The following is a 24328-nucleotide window of genomic DNA, read 5'->3' as shown; positions in this document are numbered from 1 at the left end:
CACATTTAGAGTTCCCACTCTGATCTTGAACACCTTTGGATCCTTCACAAAATGCCTCCCCCGGAGATCCAAATGGGAGGCTATTACTCAGGAACATTCATCTTGAGAAGCATCCATCATTCCTCTTGTTTTGGCAATGTTTTTACAGCCGGATGCCCTTCCTGCCGCCAACCCCCTTCCCTTGTTAGAGGGGCAGAGGCTTGCTAGTTTTGGTCCACCCTGGGTATTTTATTTCCCCAGTACCCACCATATCTGGTGAGCATTCCCCTATCCACCACCCAGGGAGGCACCCGATGGGAGGCTAGCAACTCCACACGGGTCATTAGCTATGGAGACTCCATTCATCTGTACTTTTGTTCATTATTTTTATACTCTTAAGCAAATAACTTTTCTGGTGTTTTCTGCACTTACCTTGATGTACAGTTGTTTTCTTAACCTGTGCTTCAGGAAATTAAACATATTCTTTGTTGCAGATGAAAGTGCTGTAAATCTTAAATCAAATTTCTGCACTATTACACACACACACACACACACACACACACACACACACACACACACAGACAGAGAGAGAGAGAGAGAGAGAGAGAGAGAGAGAGAGACAGACAGAGAGAGAGAGAGATTAAAACTCCGGCTACAAACTACAGTGACATTCTTACTGACAGCAACTGCTGCCTCTTTTGTCTCATAACTTAGTTACCTTAGTTTAAAGCTATCACTTACTACACACTGTGGAGCTTAGCCTCTTACACAGTTTTTGCCAGCTATTCCTTTTTTGATAAAGCCTTCCAATTTCTGTTCCCATTTTCTGTAGATCTTCTCTGACACTGTCTATTCACTTAGGTTTTGACTGGTTGTAACACATTTGTCCTCCAGGATTTTCAATTAATATCATCTTTCATGCCTCCATATCAGCCCTCCATAATAGCAAGCATATAACTGTCTTCCTAATTTTATTATTTTTTGATTGATGGATATTAAAGATGGTGTTCATTTTGATTCCACAGTGACTCCATTTGCTGAACATTCACATTCACACTTTCTCTTTTCTTTCACAATCAATTTTTTAACAGTTCTCTGTATCTCTTTACAGTTCTGTTTTATCATTCCTATACATTTCTTTGTAATGTCCTTTCCTAAACCTTGAGTATTTGTTTGGTAACTGTATTCTACTCAATGTCGAACCATGAGTTTCTTCTGTGTCTATTGTCCAACACTTAATTTTCTGCAGTTTAATGGTTTTTCTCATTTCTTCAAAGAAGTTGTGGGGCTATCAATACTTACAACCACTTCTAGTGAGATAGGGCTGCAATACCTGTGACTTGATCAAAAACTGCAGTGCAGCAGTGTGTTACAACCTGTGTCTGTGAATGGATGTGCTTCCAGTATTGTGTTTGTCAATAAATTTTGTCCTTATATTGACATTCCCACCTCTACCAAAAAGCCATGCATCCCCAGTCTCTTTAGTGTCTTTGTTCATATGTCTAGATTTTGATTTCAGTTGTCTTTAGAATGCCTGTGTTCTATTTTGATGAATTTAATATCATTGCCCTGACTATGACCAATTCTGGATTATAATGGATCACTAAAACTTCTTGTATTGAGAAGGTCTAATTTGTGCCTATCATCTATCAGTATGTGATCTATCTGGGTCACTGTGTTATCACTGGGGAGGGGGGGGGGGGGGGGGCTGTTTTCCCTTGTGGACTATTTTAGTTGTCAACAGTGTGGATAAAATAATCACATTTTCAAATTTTGCAGATAAGATTAATCTTATTCATTTAAGATTACCAGCTATTCCATTTATTCCAATGCTACCTACAATTTAGACCCTTTGAGGAAAGATCTTGGCAAGAAAGATCCTGTAGCTATTATTAGGGCTAACAAGATCAGTTTGCACCATACCCTCAACCATGCAATTGAGAATGACTTTAGTCATGTGGTGTCACCGCCAGACACCACACTTGCTAGGTGGTAGCCTTTAAATCAGCCGCGGTCCGTTAGTATACGTCGGACCCACGTGTCGCCACTATCAGTGATTACAGACCGAGCGCCGCCACACGGCAGGTCTAGAGACACTTCCTAGCACTCGCCCCAGTTGTACAGCTGACTTTGCTAGCGATGGTTCACTGACAAAATATGCTCTCATTTGCCGAGACGATAGTTAGCATAGCCTTCAGCTACGTCATTTGCTACGACCTAGCAAGGTGCCATTACCAGTTACTATTGATGCTGTAAAACATGTACCGTCACGAGCGATGTTCACCATTTATGGATTAAAGTTAAGTATTCCATCAGCTACGTCAGTTTTTTCTAAGTCTAATTTCCTTGTCCTGTTCCAGACCTCACGCCAGCCTGCGTGAGCTAAAACGCGTGCCTTTCGGCTTCCTCTAGTAGTACCGGGTTGGCTCTCTTGCCAACCCACAACAAGCCACATTACTGGGAATGCTTATGGCACAAATGTGAAGACTGTTTCATTGTTTCAGTTATATGACAAGCCCTAGATGAAGCATTCTGTCGAATATGTAAATGCATGCTTCATAGATCACTCAACAGAATGGGATAATCACGTATGGATTTAATTTATGTGTCATTCCTCACAGGATCACACTGACATGGCATATACCTGGATGTTTCTAGTAAGAGGTTACTTCCACAACTAATTTTCAAAAGCATCCAGTCTAACCACAGTACTAGCTGTCCTATTTCTATGTTTCCCAATATTATCACTAGGCAGCTCTTACATTTAACTTTCACAAAAGAAAGAACTGCCAAATAGCTATAGACACAGTTACAACTATCAGTGGAGACACACAAAATGACAGTTTGGGTACCACAAATAGTAAAAATTACAATACATTTGAACTTTTCCATCAAAATATAATAAACATACTAAAAGAGAAAGAGGAGCTACACACATTTCTACAGGAAACTGAAAATCTAAAAGGTATTTCCATAGATGTGCTATGCATGGCAAAACATCATATGGGATTCAAAGGAATTGAACAGTTACCAATTACTATTACATTACTGTAGGTTTAACATAAGAAAAGGGGAAGTGGCTACATTCAAAAAAATATGGAATTAAGTCCCTGCTACAGAGCTTAATGAGTAGGACCAATTGTACTGAACAATTCTTTGAGTGCTGTACTTCAGTAAAAGATTTACAAACATTTAGGACAGTAGTTCATTGTTCTCACAATCAACAGACTCCCAACAACAAATATTTTAAACTTCATTAAGCTGTTAAAGTTCATACTAATAAAATTTAATGATTTGTATACAGAGATTTCGGTATTTATTCTGGAGATAGCACTGATGGAGAGATCCTAGTGTTATCCACATACCATAACTTGGGGCGGATGGAACAGAAAATGAAGCTTTTACTGAAAATTGATATCTAAATATTGTACTATAATTTTGAAATTTAGCAATGTATTATAAGAATAAAAATGTTCTACCATAACCCTCCTACAAATTTTAATCTGAACTGTGTTCAAAATCACCCCTGATTTGGAACACTGCATGTTTTGAACAGCAGTTGCATTTGAAACATGTGGTAAGGAGAATTGCAACATATGAAACACATCTTACAAGCATTTTACTATGAAAAATGCATTTATACTACCTCAACTTTATGTCAATTCATGCCAATTAATATTTTTATACACTCCTGGAAATGGAAAAAAGAACACATTGACACCGGTGTGTCAGACCCACCATACTTGCTCCGGACACTGCGAGAGGGCTGTACAAGAAATGATCACACGCACGGCACAGCGGACACACCAGGAACCGCGGTGTTGGCCGTCGAATGGCGCTAGCTGCGCAGCATTTGTGCACCGCCGCCGTCAGTGTCAGCCAGTTTGCCGTGGCATACGGAGCTCCATCGCAGTCTTTAACACTGGTAGCATGCCGCGACAGCGTGGACGTGAACCGTATGTGCAGTTGACGGACTTTGAGCGAGGGCGTATAGTGGGCATGCGGGAGGCCGGGTGGACGTACCGCCGAATTGCTCAACACGTGGGGCATGAGGTCTCCACAGTACATCGATGTTGTCGCCAGTGGTCGGCGGAAGGTGCACATGCCCGTCGACCTGGGACCGGACCGCAGCGACGCACGGATGCACGCCAAGACCGTAGGATCCTACGCAGTGCCGTAGGGGACCGCACCGCCACTTCCCAGCAAATTAGGGACACTGTTGCTCCTGGGGTATCGGCGAGGGCCATTTGCAACCGTCTCCATGAAGCTGGGCTACGGTCCCGCACACCGTTAGGCCATCTTCCTCTCACGCCCCAACACCGTGCAGCCCGCCTCCAGTGGTGTCGCGACAGGCGTGAATGGAGGGACGAATGGAGACGTGTCGTCTTCAGCGATGAGAGTCGCTTCTGCCTTGGTGCCAATGATGGTCGTATGCGTGTTTGGCGCCGTGCAGGTGAGCGCCGCAATCAGGACTGCATACGACCGAGGCACACAGGGCCAACACCCGGTATCATGGTGTGGGGAGCGATCTCCTACACTGGCCGTACACCACTAGTGATCGTCGAGGGGACACTGAATAGTGCACGGTACATCCAAACCGTCATCGAACCCATCGTTCTACCATTCCTAGACCGGCAAGGGAACTTGCTGTTCCAACAGGACAATGCACGTCCGCATGTATCCCGTGTGACCCAACGTGCTCTAGAAGGTGTAAGTCAACTACCCTGGCCAGCAAGATCTCCGGATCTGTCCCCCATTGAGCATGTTTGGGACTGGATGAAGCGTCGTCTCACGCGGTCTGCACGTCCAGCACGAACGCTGGTCCAACTGAGGCGCCAGGTGGAAATGGCATGGCAGGCCGTTCCACAGGACTACATCCAGCATCTCTACGATCGTCTCCATGGGAGAATAGCAGCCTGCATTGCTGCGAAAGGTGGATATACACTGTACTAGTGCCAACATTGTGCATGCTCTGTTGCCTGTGTCTATGTGCCTGTGGTTCTGTCAGTGTGATCATGTGATGTATCTGACCCCAGGAATGTGTCAATAAAGTTTCCCCTTCCTGGGACAATGAATTCACGGTGTTCTTATTTCAATTTCCAGGAGTGTATTACCTACCAGCTTTATTAAACATTAAATCTTTGAGCTTACAAATGCTTTTCTACAACAATGATGAATATCATTCTTCCTCATCAGAAATCAGTTCCTTTCACCTTCATCACAACTTGTGCTTTTGATGGCTCACACATGTCTACAACATCAGGAAAAAAGAAGTATTCTTGTTTCTCACTAATTTTCTTCCTCATGAAATTAACTTGAATGTTGTCATGCAGTTCCATAGCCTCAATCATTCCTACATATAATTTTGAAAGGTCAGTCTCTGAAACAGGAAACTTAACCAAGACAAAATCGTTCTTAACCAGTGTCATTGGAGGTGTCTCGGAAGGTCCAGGTCCGTATTCCTCTAAAATTGTTGTCTCAGATATTACAGTTTCTTGCTCCAAAACTTTGGGATCATCAGCTTCCTTTTCCTTGCCATCCACACAAATATTGTCTGAAATTTCTGTCTGTGACAGGACACTTTTCCCAGAGAGATCTTCCAGTTTTCTACCACGAGCTTTTTTGGGATGGGAATTAACAGACCCATAACGAACATATCTCAGGAGTTCCACAAAGGCATCAGACCATACCTGCGTTGGGTCACCTGTTTCATTTTCCTAACTACTAACAGGTAAGAGAGGTAAAAACTTTTTCTGGATTGAAAGGCATGATACCAGAAGCACGAAATCCTGTAATAGCATTGTCTTGAATTTTCTCACCCATGTACTGAAATGTCACCTTCAATGTCTTAGGGAAGTCACTTTTTGGAAGAACACCCCTATTGCCTTTCTTCCAATCAGTCAAAGTTTTTCGCCAAGCTATCTTCATTGGGTGAAAGAATGCCATGTCTACAGGCTGGCAGACGTGTGCTGCATTTGGTGGGAGCAACACAAACTTAATATTGTTCTCCTCACATTGGGAGACTACCAACAAGAAAATGGGGCTTGAGAGATTGTCTCCTACCAGAACATTGACTCCCTCAAGCTGTGTAAGATATGGCAAAGCTATTGTTTGAAACCAATCTTCAAATGTATTGGGGTCAAACCATCCACTTTGTTTCTGTTGTAGGCTGTACCATTCACTCCACCTTCAGTCCAGGTTGGATACAAATGAGTGGCCTTATAAACTACGTGAGGAGGCAGATGATGTTCATTTCCTCCAGCAGCTGTCATTACAGATGTACTTGTTTTGGTCATAACAGTAAAGTTACCCTTAGTGATTTGGCCAATCAAGGTGGTCAAATGGCAGCAATAAATCATCCCCCTCAGTCAGGTTTAGCTAAAAAAGAAAACTGCATTTATATGGTATCGTAAATGATGACCTAGCCACACTATACAAAGAGAATTTAGTAGATGAATGATAAAAAGAAGTTTACCAAGGACATACAGTAGATTGGAAATTTAATTTTAAAAGAAAACACTTCAATAACACAATGAATTTAGTTTTCCTTTACAATGGGCCAGGGTCAATTACAATGGAAGATGAAAAAAGGTTGGCTTACATCTGGGTTTAAAATATTTTTTTCTATGAAGAGTTATTTATTTATGCAAAGACTAGTACTAATGAAGACTTAAAGATGCACTACAAGCAGTACTGCAAAATTCTCCATTGTGTTGTCCAAAAGGCAAACTGTATTCATTTACTTTGCACAAAAAATTAATAATTCCACAAACAAAGAAACTGTAATTTGTAAGTATGAAAAAAATAAACTGGGTAGGGCAAATGATATTCAATTTTCAATGACAGTAGCAGCAAGACAGATGATTTCAATTCAGTTTATTGGCCACTAAATCCAATAATTCTTCCAAAGAGCAGCACAAAGTAGCTGCGCAGTCTAGGGCGTCTTGCCACAGTTCGCACGGCTCCCCCCTGCCTGAGGTTCAAGTCCTCCTTCAGGCATGGGTGTGTGTGTTGTCCTTAGCGTAAGTTAGTTTCAATTAGATTAAGTAGTGTGTAAGCCTAGGGACCAATGACCTCAGCAGTTTGGTCCTATAAGAACTTACCACAAATTTCCAAAATTTTTTCTTCCAAGGAAGAACTGAAAAATAGGACAAAAAATGAATAATCTAAAGCAGGTCTATCAGGTTTATTTATAAAGTCACTGCATACTCCATCACTATAAATAATTTTTATCAAATCCACTGTAAACAAGATCACATAAGTTTTAGAAAGTGATTTTCAATGGAATATGTATTCATCTGTTTGAGAATATCTTTCAATAAGAACTCAGTTCAGGTTCCATAGAAACTTGTCTACAGAGAAAGTAACATATAATCCCACAAACTCAGTTCAGGTAGAACTAAATAAGGAAAATTACTTTGTTTGAATTTTCTGTACCTTGTCAAATCCTTCACTTATGTAGATCAAAGGACTACACTCAGGAAACTACGAGGTGTTCAAAAAATCTCTCCGCAGTGCTGTATGATTGTTAGCCACACGTGCCATATGATTGTTCACTTGCCTGGGTTACTTCCCTTAAAGTGCACTCTCCCAACATTCCACTGTTTTGTTTATCTCAGCCAGTGTCAGTAGTATCATTGGTGTGTGTTGTTATGGGTTGACGTGAACATTTAAGTTTAGTTCCTCTGCTCGTTTGTTTCATTTTTGTCACTGTTAAAATGCTAACCATTGAAGAACATGTGTTTTCAGTTCAACAAGTGTTCAAAGCAGGCAGTAAATACACAGTTTCAGTTCATCAAACATTTAATTCAGCTTTCCCGGAGACAACAGTCCCACATCGCGATACTGTGCGAGATTTGATTAACAAATTTCGAAGTACAGGTTCAGTGACAGATGCTCTGAGAAGTGGTCATCCTAACGTTTTATCTGAGGATAAACTACTTGATATTTCCCATAAAATGTCCATGAGTCTGAACAAGTCAGTAAGAAAACTTGTCCAGGATATCGATGTTAGTGTTGGAATGTCCCACACAGCTGTAAGGAAAAAATTAGAAGAACTTTTCCCATAAAAAGTGACAGTCATGCAAGAACTGAAAAATACTGATCATGGCAAGAGACTGCATTATTGTCAATGGTTCAAAAACTTCGTTCAACAAAATGGAAGGGATATTCTTAATGAAACGTTTTTCACTGATAGGGTGTGGTTTCATTTATCAGGGTACATGAACTTGCAAAATTCTCATACGTGGAGTACTGCAAATCCATTACGTATTCATGAGGAACCACTTCATTCTGTGAAAATAGGAGTTTGGACTGCAATTTCTAGATGTCGGATTGTGGGTCCCATGTTTTTCAATGAAACAATAAACACGCAATGATACTGCAGTGATATTCTGCACCCATTCATAGGAGAACTTGTGTTATGTGAAATACTGAACAGTTATTTTCAACAAGATGGTGCAACTGTGCACACAGCTCACTTTTCAATGTCCCTGCTTACTGATGTTTTTGGTGATCGCATAATTTCACAGGGACTTTGGCCTCCACAATCGCCTGACCTGACACCACCTGACTTTTTCTTCTGGGGTGTAGCGAAAGCAACTGTCTATAAAAAGCATCCAAAATCCATCAATGAATTGCAAACTGTAATATCCACTTTCACTGCTTCTGTTAGAGAAGAAATGTTGCAGCTTGTTTTTGGAAACATGATTAGACGAATTGAATTTTGTGTTCAACAACAGTCTGGACACTTTCAATATTTAATGTGAAAATTTGTGAGTAAAAATGAATATTCAATAACTTTAATAACTAGTATTTCACTGAGTTTCATTTTGGTATATTCACTGCGGCATACGGCATGTGGGGCTTACAATCAAACAGCACTGCAGAGAGACTTTTTGAACACCCGGTATAATGGTGTGGCATTAAACCCTCCCTCTTATGGGAATGGAATCATATCTTAACAGTTTTGAAACAAATTAACAAATTATATCACAGGAATAAGACAGAACCCAGAAAGGAAAGACATTATATATAGTGTCCCTCAAAGTTTGGTGCATGGCACACTCCTGTTCTTGATCTACAAAAATGATTTACTCAAGATACTGGAGAAATCTTCAAAACCATGTTGTTTGCTGATAACACAAGTAAGCTGGTAAAGGGCCTAAACACATCTGCACCAGATATAGACAGCACAATAATGGCACAGGATTACAACTGATTCAAAGCAAATAGCTTAGCTCTTAATCTCCTTAATTTTACAAAGAACCCTCTCCTCCCAGTAGTGGCACCAACCTTGATGAGTGACACCAGTTTAAGTGAGCACTGGAATGAATATGGGATGGAGAACAGCAACCAGGTATCAAATTTAGCTGTGTTGCCAGCCATGGGAATACATCCCATATAACTTGCTTTTTATAAATATATACCATATTTTATAAATATGTCCATGTACTGACACTGGTGGATCATTCAGTACTGACTGCCCACTGTGTCATTATCTGCCAAAGGTGTCGTTCAGACACAGTATGGAGAAGCATGGGAACAGCACACCACTCCCCTGGCCATTGTGTTTCCCAGACCTTAAAGACACTACTTCTCACCCACATAGCTCCTCCATTGGCAACACAATGTTGTGTTCACCCTGCACCAGTCCTACCACCAAGCAAAAATCCCTGGGAACTGAACCTGCATCCTTCACACAGCAGTTGGACACACTGACCATTTTTCTATGGAGGCAGACTTATGAACTTTTACCATACTTAAACTGCAGTTCACCTGAATCCAAATATAGTCAGAACTAAACTGACTTTACAAAAGGACAGACACTCAACAGTAGAATACAATGCTAAATGATACAAATTATAAAATATGCTCACAACACTCAAAAAGCAGCACAACAAATGATACATGAGGTTCAACAGGTGATCTAATGCTGCTACTGCTCCAAAGCACTATCGATTTCTAAGGTTGGCAACAAATGATGAAGCAAACTGTTAGCCCGAAATGATCTGATTTCTGCTCCCTCAGCACTACATAGTTGAAAGGATATTGTATTACTGTCATTCAGTTTGTTTAGTCAGTGCTGTAAGAATGGTAAATTGTAGTGACTGATAGTGACTGCGAATCATTGTTATAATTCTGCTGAGAAATGTAAATCTATGACTTTGCAGTTCACAATTTGTTCAATTTGTTTATGCAGATAATATGATATTAATTTTAAGTTAATGGTGATCCATGAGGCAGAGACCATGAACAATTGTGCAGCAGGAAGAAAATTTGCTATCACAGAAATGAGTGTTTGTAGGTGGCATCAGACAAAGAATGAATAAACAGTGCTAGTTCCATTGGTACTGAAAAAGGTGAGGTGTAACAAACTGAAGCAACAGTTTATTCAGTACATGTGAAAGAAATGCAATGAAGACTTACCAATTACTTGATAAATTATCTGAATGAAGATGTAGGGGATGAGAGAAATTTCATCAGGTTACCTTCCATTCGGAAAGTGGATGCACTCAGTGACTGTATGTGACTTATAAATTACAGAGTGCAGCAATCAGTCATTTTTAGATTTTATTATGCAAATCTTGATTTTGGCTAGTAGCTAGCAATTCTCAATGCACTATTTTTTATTCTCAATGCATGTAAATGACAGTCACAATGGGCGTCAGTCACAGTTCAGTCAAAGAACTGTGACTATGCCCGAACAACAGGGACTTACATGCACTGATAATAAAAATAGTGCATTGAGAATGGCTAGCATCTAGCCAAAATCTGGATTTGCATAATAAAATCTAAAAAGGATGACTGATTGCTCTACTCTATAATTTAGAAGAGAAATTTTCTGACAGTGTGCAGCATGGATTCAATCCAAGTACAGACTGGTTTGTTTAGGATGCTGAAGAGGGTGGGGGGCTTAGATTTCAGACACAGAAGAATGTTAGTTCAGTGACTCCCTATGGTGTTCAGTGAAAAACTACTCTCATATCAGAACAACTGATCAATTGCGGGAAACAGCATGGCTGCTTTGCTATATGTGCAATGTCGAGTAGATGTGTATTTATTTTGATAAAACATCAAAGGTTACTCTCAATGTGAGGCCATTGAAACTGTTCCTATAAAAATCTTTGGCAAAGAAAGGGCAAAGTAAAAGAATTTCTGGATGGTCTGGCAGATGGAAGGAAGCTGCCCCCATGTATGATTTTTCACAGGAAAACCATGCCAAAAGGGAATCTGCCTACAGGACTTATCTTTAGACATAAACAAACAGGGTGGATGGCAAATACCTGATGTTAGATTGGTTGTAGGTTGTTTGGAACATAATATGGATTACACACCCCTAATTAGGTTCAGAATGGAGTTGTATATCCTAATGCTGACGTCTACAACAGGTTGTTAGTAGACACCAGGGAGAAAATTGAAAATTTTGAAGTGTGAAAGTACAAAGGAAAAACTATTGTTATGTAATTAGCAAATTGTCCTTGTCCCTATATAAGTATCTGGTTTTCCCTCTTATTTATTTTCTAGTTATTTTTTTCTGTGCTGTGTTTCCTTCCATTAATTTATCCAACACAAAACAAAATTTTGTAATTTTTCATTTTTACAGTGATAGATGGTCAATTCTGCAACCACCCCCTTGCCAGTTAGATCAGAAGCTGAACTTCAGGTTTCAGCTGACCTGAAGAGATCCTCCTCCTTTATTGTAATGGCTTCTCCACTGAGGCCTGTTTGGTATGGCTGACCCTACTACCATAATAGCCATCAGAGTGGTTGGCATAATATCAGCAATTACAAGTTAGGACCGAGTGCCAATTAGAAATCCAGTCCTGAATCCCTGCCGTTCATAGACAGTGTGCTATCATTTGTGCCACATGAGCACAGCTCTCAAGATGAGTAAGATCTTCAGTTTATCATCTTTCCTTGTAAACTCAGGAAAGGCTGCCTCACTGTGCTGTGAGGCTAGCAGTTCAATGAAAGGATATAGTGGGGAGGTCAGCTTATACACAGCGTCATGATTGTAGCTGAGAATGAATTTTTATTCTATTCAAAGTATGTTAGCAATGATAATACACAAAAAATTAAGTACTAGATCAGGATTTTAATACAGATTCCTGCTTTGGATACATTCATGAGGCATGCTCAGATGGCATATGCCCACAGAAGGCTGAAGAAATCCTCCTCCTTTATTTTATTGGGTTCTCCACTGCTTTGGATACATTCATGAGGCATGCTCAGATGGCATATGCCCACAGAAGGCTGAAGAAATCCTCCTCCTTTATTTTATTGGGTTCTCCACTGAGGCCCATTTGGTATTGCTGACCCTACCAGTAGTTACGCAGTTATGCTACCACCATAACAGCCAACAGAATGGTTGGCATAATATCCGCAGTGACAAGTTACGACAGAGTGCCAATTATCAGTCCCGTCCTGAATCCATGCCATTTATAGACTGTGTACTATCATTTATGCCATATGAGCACAGCTCTCAAGATGAGTCAAAAATTCAACTTTTCAACTTCTTATCTTTCCTTGTGAACTCAGGAGAGGCTGTCTCATTGTGCTGAGAGACTAGCAGCCCAGTGAAAGGATATAGTGGGGGGGGGGGGGGGTCAGTTTATCTACAGCCTCATGATTGTAGCTGAGAATGAATTTTTAGCACCGATAATATGCAAAAAATTAAGTGCCAGATCAGGATTTCAATCCACATTTCTGCTTTGGATAAATTCATGAGACATGCTCAGATGGCATACGCCCACAAAAGGCTGTATTTGTACTACACATTTAAGACTTTCTGGACCAATGAGAAGTGATGCAATGAAACTAACAGATTGCTTTTGGTAATTTTCATACATCTCATGATGTAGGAAGGTACATCACAAGTTGTACTGTATCAAGAGGAAGAAGATGAGACAAGTGAAAAGAGATAAGGACTGAAAATGTGAACTACCAAGGCTAGACCCACAATAATGAGTCTCCAATTCATAAAAATGTATTACTTAGTCACAAATGGTTGCATATAAGTAGGATAAGTATGGTTATCACACCAACATAAGAGTTAAAGAATTCACCAAGCTAGGTAAGGAGTGGTACAAACACTGGGCTCCCATCTGAGAGAAGCAAGATTCAGATCCATATGTAGCTATGATTTTCAAGAAGGTATCTTTGAAAAAGGACACAGCAATTTTCTTCTCACCTTTACCCTACCTGAGCTTCTACTGTTGCTAATATCCACATTCCCAATGGACATAAAATCTAAGCAAAGTATGTCCTATATTGATCATTTGTGACAAGTTAAAGATGACTACTGGATTGGATTTTGAGTATAGATATTTGCATTTTTTGGATAATGCACTGTTACCTGAGCTTTAATACCAAAAAGCTAATTCAATATAGCTATATGTATCAAAGTAAAATTCAACCTGGAAAAATAAAACAAAATTGAGACAGAATTGCTGGTCAGTACTTAACTTCAGAGGGCAAAATGTATTGTTCTGCTGATAAACACAAATAAAAGGAAACATGTCAAACTATGTAGCTTTTGGAACTGACAAAGATGATTTAGGAGATAATCTGAGCAGCCCTCTTAGATTTTTTTGCACCTGATGTTGTCATTTGCTGTCTAGTAAAGTCACCAGAACATCAAAACCAATTGCAAAATGACTTAGACATGGCATCTGAATAGTGCAAAAAGTAGCAGTTGTCTCTCAATAAGGAAAAATATAAGGTCATTTACATGAGTTCAAAAAGAAATCCATTAAATTTTCATCACACTAAAAACCATGCAAATTTAAAGGCCACCAATTCAACTAAATACCTAGGAATTACAATTATGAGCAACTGAAGTTGAGATGAGCACATAGATAATGTTGTGGAGAAGGCAAACCAAAGACTTCATTTTATTGGCAGAACACTAACAAGATGCACTCAGGCCTACAAAAGAGACTGACTCCACTGCATCCACTGCTAGAGTATTGCTGTGCTATATGGGATTCTTACCAGTTGGAGTTGATGTTGGGCACATAGAATGTCACAGGTGATAAGCAAGTTGGGATGTCAATCAATAAAACAAAGGTGTTTTTTATTGTGGTGAGATCTTTTCACCAAATTTCAATCATCAACTTTCTCCCCTGAATGTGAAAATATTTTACTGTCAACAATCTACATAGGGTGAATTAATCATCATAATAAAATAATACCAAACAAGGTGGCACAGTGGTTAGCACACTGGACTTGCATTAGGGAGGACAAAAGTTCAAATCCACGTGCAGCCATCCTAATTTAGGTTTTCTGTGATTTCCGTAAATTTCCAGAGGCAAATGCTGGGATGGTTCCTCTGAAAGGGTACAGCCAACTTCCTTGCCTAATTCAATGGGATTGATGACCTCACTGTTTGATCCCCTCCCCCAAATCGGCCAACCAATAAAATAAGAGGAATCAGAACTTGTACAAAAAGATTTATGTGTTCATTTCTACCATGCACTGTAGATAGTGGAACAGTGGAGAAATATTTTGAAGGTGGTTCAAAGAACCCTCTGACAGGCACTTAACTATGAATTGCAGATGTAGATGTAGATACCTGAAGAGCCCTTCATCAAGGAAGAGAGAAGGTTAGACTGAGAAGGAAGGGAAAGTTACCCAGACCCCAAGACAATAAGCACTTTACCATCTTAAGTCCAGAGGTGATAAGGACAAAGTGAGGAGTAAAAATATATTTTGACTAAAAGAGATGACCAATGCAAATAAGAGTTAGGACAGGAAAATGAGCCATTATATACATGTACACTGCCTGACAAAAATAGTGTAGGAGCCAGAAAGGGAGGAGGAAATGAAATGAAATGTCACAGCCTGAGAGGGTATGTGATATCATTTCAGTGATTACAAAATTGAACCAAATTTACAAAGAACTTACCAGCATGAGCTCACATAACAGGATGACATTGCACCCTCTCTGGCATGGAAGCATGCACTTATTCGATTGGAAAGGATGTCATAAAGTTGTTGTGTCCTCTCTTGATGTATAACATTCCACAACTGCTGTAACTGGCACTTGATATTCTGGATACTGGCATTGGGACGGAGGTGATGTCCAAGCTGGGCCCACTGGATCTATGGATATTGATGACCACAGGAGTAGCTCAATTTCATACAGACAATTCATAGAGACATGTGCTATATACGGAAAAGCATTGTCCTGCTGAAAAATGGCACCACCAAACTATCACATGAGAGATAGTACATGAGGATGCAGGACGTCTGCCATCAGAGTTCCATGGCCTGAACTCATATCTAATGGCTGTCCACACCAAGGCACCAGGAGTAACACTAGCGTGCCTCTACAAAACATTATAAGAATGGAAGCTCTCCATAGGACACCATAATATCCATTATAGATGGTCATTTAGGTTAGAGCAGAACTGTGTTTTATTACTGAACACAGTGCAGCACCATTCATCAGCAGTCCATGCTGCCTGGTCATGGCACTACTACAGACACAGCTCTTTTATGTGTGGCGTTAATGGCAGCCTATGCTTGGAACAGAAATTCCCAAGATCAGCTGCTGCTAGCCTGGAAATGGGATCTTTCCCTCCAACACATCTTTGCACTCTCCTGGACTTAAACTCCCTTAAGATGTCCTTCCCTCTCATTTTTCATATTTTGTACTAAATAATTTAAACTTCTCTTTTCTTTCCAAACAATATTCATCTATCTTCTTCCTAATGCATCTTCACTTCTCTCTAGTCTTCATTTGGCACAATGCTTAACAATGTATTATCTCTGACCGTATCTCTCTGTCGCTTCCTCCTTCATCTTTGCCCACCCTAATCCACACTACAGATGGGTCCCTCTAATCTTGAACTCTGAGTAACCTAGTCTTCCCTTTTTAATCTTCCCCAACCTATTCCTCTCCCCTCCTAGATGAAGGAATTATTAGTTCTAAATGCTAGGTTGTGTCACAGCACTTTTATATGAGTCTATTGACAGTACTGTACATTTCGACTCCTGAAGGTAATTTCATAGCAACATATAAATAAAATGTTTCAACAAAATTAGTAAATAAGCACTTAATTAAGCAGTATTGTTGCATTTTTCTCTTTGCAGTTAACATGTTGTCTATAATTATAATCTAATGATATTATTTCATTATTTTATAAAAAGCATCTAACTATGACTGAATACAGGTGAAACATGTGGATGAAGAGGCAGACATTTGGTGCCATGGATATGTCTTGAAAGTTATAAATTCACTGGACTCTACTGACACATTAGCTATTGATGGACAGACTGAACTGCTTCTGTACTTGGGTAATGTATATTTTTCATGCTATACTTTCTCTAGAATGTTACAAACATACAGTTATTCCTTTTCTGCAGTATTATGCCATTAGATTCACAGTTTTCATTGTTGAAATTGAGTTCTACACCTAATGTAATACCAAGTCCTCAGTACAGTGTTTCACTTTTTATTTTCATGTATGTGAGCCAGTTTTTTTAACTACCACTTAAGACATCTACTAGACAATTTTGCATTTTACTACTTCCCCTTTCCTTCTCCTGCTCCACATATTTTCCTTTCTCCTTACAAAGTAAATTTAATAATTTGAGTGTTTATCAGCTCTGCACAATTATTATTGTTTTTACAGCTGTTACTCAATACACACTGATTTCTGATAAAAAATATTGCTAATATATTTCCTATTTTCACTGACATTTTTAAATTCTCTACAGTGCTCTCATACTTGTAAGGATCTGAGGTTTATTTTATTGATCTTCACTGTTTCTAAAATGCAAACCTCAGTCCAATCAACATTTTGAAAATGACTTTTGAGTATATCATTACTGTAGTCCTGATCATTCTGTTTTCCTCAACAGCATCTGGGACATATACAGACATGGTGATATTATGAATAAATTATCAACTTTAAAAGTTCTCATGATTCAAGCAACTATTTCACAGATTTTTGTGAATGTTTTGGTTCTCCATTGTCATATGTTTACTGTCGCTTCCTTGGCCATCTTTGGCATTCTCGTCATCATATTTCTAATTATTCTAATATTTCGCTCACTTGCTTTTTCTTCTTCTTATGTCTCAAAGGAAAAACATTGGTTTTTGAACTTCCATATCTTTCCACTTACTTTTAGGTTCCAGTCACTACTGTTGGTTATTCCAGATATAATTGAATTTTTAGTCACTGTTTGTGTACATTATACAACTGCACTAACACAGATAATATATGCACTACAATTAAATTAAGAGATTACTTTTATCACATGAATAGTGTTGAGTAGAGTCAGATATTACAGTCATTACCTTATTGCTAATCTGCAGTATGTCAGGCAATCTCTCAGTAAGTTATACACTTCCATCTTTTGCCTTGTTTAGTGAGTAGAACCTATTTTAGAATGTCATATCTCCAAATTCAAAAAATCCTTAGCATTCACTGACTGCTTATCTATGATCTCTAATGCAGCTACTCTGTAAATTACCTGCCCTAAGCTTTGTCTTGAGTCATATTTCTGGTGCTGTCTCCCAACTTTTTGAAAGAATGATTTACAGCTACTAAATTATATTACATAGTATCATTTTGATTGCTTTTTTACCACTGCAGTTAATATTAATTGAAATATAGTTTTAATTAAAGGATGTACAAAATTTTTAAAAATATTATGAAAAGTGAAGTGTTATTCAAAGCAATAAAAGTAGTTGCTAGACTGAATCAATACTTATGATGTGTCAGTGCTTCTTTTTCATTGTTCTATATATTACAAAAAGTGAGACTATTCAAACACTTGTAAGAAATTCAGTGTTGCTGGTGCATATGTATATAAAATGACTACTCTGGGATTATCTTATTCCACACAGAAGAACAAGGCTTTGTGTGCCCAGTACCTGTGAAAAATCTAAAAGGAGAGTTTTACTCAAAGGAAACAATTTCAGACAAAGGTATGGTATGTTTTTATACTCTTTATATCACATTTAATCTTTAAAATAAAAACTATGTGACAGAAAATTGCTCCTTCCACTAGTCAACACCACACAGAATGTGCAGGTGAAGCTCAACATAAGAGTTAAAGTTTTAATAGAGCCATCATTTTCCAAAGAGACTGTTTGTGTCTTCTGCAGGCTGTAGTATATTTGTGATAGGAAATGTATAAAATGGGTGGAGTTTTGCATTGCTTTGGATGCTAATAAAAATTACTGACAGAGACAGAGAGTACTGATTTCATAAGAACCCAATGTTCGTAATTAGTATATGATTTACATCTTGAGATATAGAAGTAATTTCTAAACAAATACACATGCCATTCTTTTAGAAAAAAATGTCGAGAAGTTAGCCAGAGTTGGAACAATGTCCCAGTTTCCTGAGATTGCTTGTCTCTTGGACTGGCTTCTGTAAGTAATTATTTGCCAAGAAAGGTGTGTATCTCCTCGTATCAAGTCCTACCAGAGCCAATCAGGAAAAATTATCCTGTTGGTATTTTCTGTTTCCAAACTCTTTAATAAAATGAATCACACAATTTAATTTCAGAAAATGAAATATTATTGTAACCCCGTGGTTGGATGTGGTCTTGCATGTACCATGAATGCCAGAAGGTCATACAACTGATGGAATCCCAAGAAAAACCTGACTTCAGAATAGAAGAATGGGAAGTCCAGGATGAAATAACAATAATATTATGAACAGGACAAATTGCTACTCACTGCCTAAAGGAGGTGCTCAGTCTGCAGGCAGGCAGAATCAAAAGGCTACTAGAAGTTTAAATTTTTGGCCAAAAGGCTGTCTTCACAAATTGAAGCCACACACACACACACACACACACACACACACACACACACACACACACACACACAGTGACACTAGCACAACTCATTCAGACCACAACAGCTGGGGACGATGGCCATGTATGTTTCAGTTATGTTTGTGTCACTGTGTGTGTGCTTTCTATTTCCAAAGAAAACCAAAAGATTAAAATTTAGTAGTTTTTTGATAGTGCCCATCTGCAGCTCAATACCTCCTGTATGTGGTGAGTAGCAATCTGTCCTATCCATAATACTGTTGTTAATTGCCAAATAGGGTAATATAAAGTGTGGAGACTCATAAGATTCTGTGTTGGAGGGAATGTTCCAGTTCTTGTCTTTTGTAAATGACCATCCAAAGACATAAAAGAGTTAGCTAAAAACTTTTGTTTTTGCGAACAGTTTAAGTGTTAGTCTCACAAAAACTGGTATTAAACAATTTCAGACAAACAAACATGACCTGCCAGGAAAAAAATGATGATGATGATGATGATGATGATGACAACAACAACAACAACAACAGCAAAGTAGCGGATATGCTGAGTCACAGATAGGCACAACAAAAAGACTCTCACAATTACAGCTTTCAGCCATTTGGGCCTTTAACAACAATAGATTACACACACACACACACACACACACACACACACACACACTCATGCAAATGCAAATCCCATACACAACTGCATTCTCAGGCAACTGAAACCATATTGCCTGAGGCTGCAGTCATATGTGTGTGTGTGTGTGTGTGTGTGTGTGTGTGTTGCCTTATTGGCTGAAAGCATTAATTTGATTTGATTTTTTATTGGTCCAGTTTTATCATACAGCACAAATTGTACAATTGATATTGGACAGGTCAAAGATAAGTTATAATAATACATAGTATTAGCAAAATAGTAGGCAAATTAAAAATAGGTACCTATTACAGTTAATTTTGTTACGTATTCAGAAATTCTCTGACAGAATAGAAACAGTGCTTTATTAGAAATGCCTTTAGTTTAGCTTTAAATATTGGATGAGTAGCATTTTTTATTTCCTCTGGTATCTTATTGTGTAGTATTACACCAATGTTAATAATGCTTCTCTGATAGATGTGTTGTTTTGTGATACTTTTGATGTGTATTTGATTTCCCTCTGATACTCTAGTTGTGTACATTTTTGTTCTGTAGCAGTTTGCCTGTTTTCAGGAGGTAGTCCCTAGTGAACAAGATAGTTTCATAAATGAATAAAGTTGGAACATTTAGAATACTGAGCTCAGTAAAATGGGATTTACAGGACTCTATCTTTTTAAGGTGACAAATTATTCTTAGAGCTCTTTTTTGCATTCTGAAAACCTTTACTCTGTTAATTGAGTATCCCCAGAAAACGATCCCATATCAGACTAGTGAGTGGAACTGTGCATAGTATGCCTGAAGTACTGTAGTTTTACTTGTTATAGCCTTTAAAATTCTTAGGCCATAGCACACAGATGATAGTTTTCTAGACAAGTTATTTATATGTGTGTCTCACTTAAAGTCTTGCTGAACCCATAGACCCAAAAATTTTGTGACACTTATATTTTCTAGGGGATCATCTTTTTTAATTGCGCTTGAATAGACATTTGATTACTTGGAGGAATTAAATAAAAATCGACACACACAGTTTTTTCAGTTGTGAGAGTCTTTTTGTTGTGTCTATCTGCAACTCAGCATCTCCACTATATTGTGAGTAGCAACTTTCCTTTTCATAATATTGTTACATTCCAGCCTCGACTTTCCATTATTTAATAATAATAATAAAAATTACACTAAATGAAATAGTACCATATGTGTAAAATTTCTTAGAGTCCAACTCAAATTCAAATCAAGATAATACACAGAAAAATTATACATTGGCAATACCATTAGTTTCTATACTTTCATATCCATTATTACAGTTAAGTGTTCAAACTCTCACTGAGCACAATACTAACTCTCTAGGTCTTAAGACTTTATTATGCTCTTTATATTCATAGTCATAAAACCCCTCTCCATTTCTTTTTATCATTTAAGACATATTCTATTTAAATTTTCATTTGACCATCTTGATAAAGGAATATCAACCTTTTTATTCAAAAGACCTACTGACTGAAATAAAAATCATTTATGTTTTACAATTGTGCAAGAGTGGTCTTCACCCTCAACTTTGATACATTTACACCTCCAAAACAATATTACAAGTAAATAATCTGTTGACCTTGGTAGATCATAATGTTAAGAGAACATCTGAATTAAATGTAAGGCTCTGTGTAAGCAATAATGAATCCAATGTAATCAATAAAACTCGAGCTTTTTGTAGTATTCCCCTAAATGACATGGTAAAGCCAGTATAATTCTCGCCCTAGACTTCTTCGTCAGGGCCTTGCAGTTGCTTTGCATAATATAGTTTCAGATAAGTATTATTATTATTATTATTATTATTATTATTATTACTAGCAAATTCTCCCAATAAATGGAAGACATTACTGAGAAGACTTGTTTACATTCTTCTGACCACTTTGGCCTCTACTGTTTTTGTTCTGGTTGCTCTGATGTAACTTACCATTTGTCTACATTGCACCTAAAGGTGTCTCTTTCTAAAATGGTGGTTGGTCTTATGTTTGCACCATTGAGATCCTTCCAGATTTTGTTCAGCTAAGGTGTTGAGTTCTTAAGTGATTTTACGTAATCTATTATCCTTTTTGTCAACCGCTTTTCTGGTAGTCAGTTGAGATGACCAAATAATTTGACTTATCTTTTCTTAACATCAGTTTAAATGTTTGAAAACATTTCTGTTGTTTTGATTGATTGCAGTCTGTTACAATCATGGGTGTGATTTGTTCCTAAAATTTTCCTAATGATCTTTCTTCATTTTTGATTTCTTCGAGTTTGTGTTTTATGCTAAGCATCAGTGTTTTGCTTGCATAGAGGACTATTGATTTTGAGACTATGTTGTATTCTTGAATTTTTATCTGTCTTGACATGGATTTTTTGTTGCAGAGTTTTTGGACTTACACTAATGTTTTTTTGACGTATTGGAGAGTATTTTGCGGTGAGATTTTTTCAAGGCCTGTCAGTTTGATGAATGCTCCAAGATATGTAAAGTATGAGACCTTGTTGATTTTAGCATGTGTTTTGTTTTCAGGCTCATGATTTATTTTATTTTATGCATCTAGTACTGTAGGATCAAATTGAGGAGCAAATTTCCAAGGTCATGGAACATGTCAGAGCATGAAATTACAACATAAAAGTAATAACAGATAAAATAAAATGTTTATGAACCCAAAAAAAGACAAACCATAAGTTTATGTAAACACAATCAACAATATAGCACAGGAATCAACTTAATTTTTCAAGGAACTCTTCAACAGAATGGAAGGAGTGACCCATGGGAAAACTCTTCAGTTTTGATTTGAAAGTGTGTGGATTACTGCTAATATTTTTGAATTCTTGTGGTAGCTTATTGAAAATGGATGCAGCAGTGTACTGCACATCTGTCTGCACAAGAGTCAAGGTAGTGCAATCCAAATGCAAATTGGATTTCTGCCTACTATTGACTGAGTGAAAGCTGCTAATTCTTGGGAATAAGCTGATATTGGTAACAAGAAATGACAGTAAAGAATACATACATTGAGAGGCCAATGTCAGAATACCCACACTAATGAACAGGGGTCAACAAGAGGTTTGTGAACTCACACCAGTTATTGCCCAAGCCACCCATATCTGAGCCAAAAATATCCTTTCAGAATGGGAAGAGTTGCCCCAGGATATAATACCATTTGTCATAAGCATATGAAAATAAGTGAAGTAAACTACTTTTCGTGCTGAACTATGACTTGCTTCAAATACCATTACAACAGTAAAAATGGCAGCAGTAAGTCTTTGAACAACATCCTGAATGTGGGGTTTCCATGACTGTTTACTATCTATCTGAACACCTAGAAATCTGAACTATTCAGTTTCATTAATTATATGCCCATTCTATGAAATTAAAATGTCGGGTTTTGTTGGATTTAGCGTTAGTTTATTTTCTACAAGCCATTAACTTATGTCAAGAAATGCACAATTTGAAACAGTGCAAATGTTGATCACAACATCCTTTACTACAGAGCTAGTGTCATCAGCAAACAGAAATATTTTAGAGTCACTTGTAATACTGGAGGGCACAGCTTTCATATAAATAAGGAACAGGAGTGGCCCCACTGATCCCTGTGGCACACCCCATGTAAACAAGCCCCACTCAGATCCCACATCATAATCATTCTCCAAACTGTGGGTAACAACCTTTTGCTGTTTGTTGCTAAAGTAAGAGGTGAACCAATTGTGAGCCACTCCCCACATTCCATATTGGTCCAACTTCTGGAGCAATATTCTGTGATCAATACAATCGAACACCTTAGTTAAATCTAAAAGATGCCTGGCATTCAAAACATTTTGTTTAATCCATCCAGTACCTCACAGAGAAAAGAGAATATAGCATTTTCAGTTGTTAAACCACTTCTAAAAATGAACTGTACATTTGACAGGAAATAGTTGTTGTTGTGGTCTTCAGTCCAGAGACTGGTTTGATGCAGCTCCACATGCTACTCTATCCTGTGCAAACTTCTTCATCTCCCAGTACCTACATCCTTCTGAATCTGCATAGTGTATTCATCTCTTGGTCTCTCTCTACAACTTTTAAGCTCCACACTGCCCTCCAATACTAAATTGGTGATTCCTTGATGCCTCAGAACATGTCCCACGAACTGATCCCTTCTTCTAGTCAAGTTGTGCCACAAACTCCTCTTCTCCCCAATTCTATTCAATACCTCCTCATTATCTATGTGATCTACCCATCTAGAGCATTTTTCTGAAGCTCCACATTTTGAAAGCTTCTATTCTCTTCTTGCCCAAACAATTTATTGTCCATGTTTCACTTCCATACATGGCTACACACCATACAAATACTTTCAGAAACGACTCCCTGACACTTAAATCTGTACTCAAAGTTAACAAATTTCCCTTCTTCAGAAACAGTTTCCTTGCAATTGCTGGTCTACATTTTATATCCTCTCTACTTCGACCATCATCAGTTATTTTGCTCCCCAAATAGCAAAACTCATTTACTACTTTAAGTGTCTCATTTCCTAATCTAATTTCCTCAGCATCACATGACTTAATTCGACTACATTCCATTATCCTCATTTTGCTTTTGTTGATGTTTATCTTATATCCTCCTTTCAAGACACTGTCCATTCCGTTAAACTGCTCTTCCAAGACCTTTTCTGTCTCTGACAGAATTACAATGTCATTGGTGAACCTCAAAGTTTTTATTTCTTCTCCATGGATTTTAATACTTTCTCCGAATTTTTCTTTTGTCTCCTTTACTGGTTGTTCAATACACAGATTGAATAACATCGGGGATAGGCTACAACCCTGTCTCACTCCCTTCCCAACCACTGCTTCCCTTTCATCCCCCTTGACTCTTATAACTGCCATCTGGTTTCTGTACAAATTGTAAATAGCCTTTTGCTCCATGTATTTTACCCCTGCCACCTTCAGAATTTGGAAGAGTATT

At 38.2% G+C, this 24328-nt stretch overlaps 1 protein-coding gene across 6 annotated transcripts in view; it reads left to right on the top strand.

Moving 5' to 3' along the window:
- Positions 1-24328, top strand: part of LOC126191013 (hydroxylysine kinase) — a 196353-nt gene that overhangs the window by 119807 nt on the left and 52218 nt on the right. For 5 of the 6 annotated variants that reach the window (XM_049931700.1, XM_049931703.1, XM_049931701.1 and 2 more), the window contains exons 3-4: positions 16158-16281; positions 17840-17920. In XM_049931700.1, the coding sequence (XP_049787657.1) occupies positions 16158-16281; positions 17840-17920 (205 nt within the window). The remainder of the gene's footprint in view (positions 1-16157; positions 16282-17839; positions 17921-24328) is intronic. The other variant, XM_049931704.1, reaches the window with a different exon arrangement.

The sequence above is a fragment of the Schistocerca cancellata genome, chromosome 6 (assembly GCF_023864275.1).
Source record: "Schistocerca cancellata isolate TAMUIC-IGC-003103 chromosome 6, iqSchCanc2.1, whole genome shotgun sequence".
Classification (NCBI taxonomy): Eukaryota; Metazoa; Arthropoda; class Insecta; order Orthoptera; family Acrididae; genus Schistocerca; species Schistocerca cancellata.
Note: the sequence above shows the minus strand (reverse complement) of the source record. Positions and strands in the feature narration are given on the sequence as shown.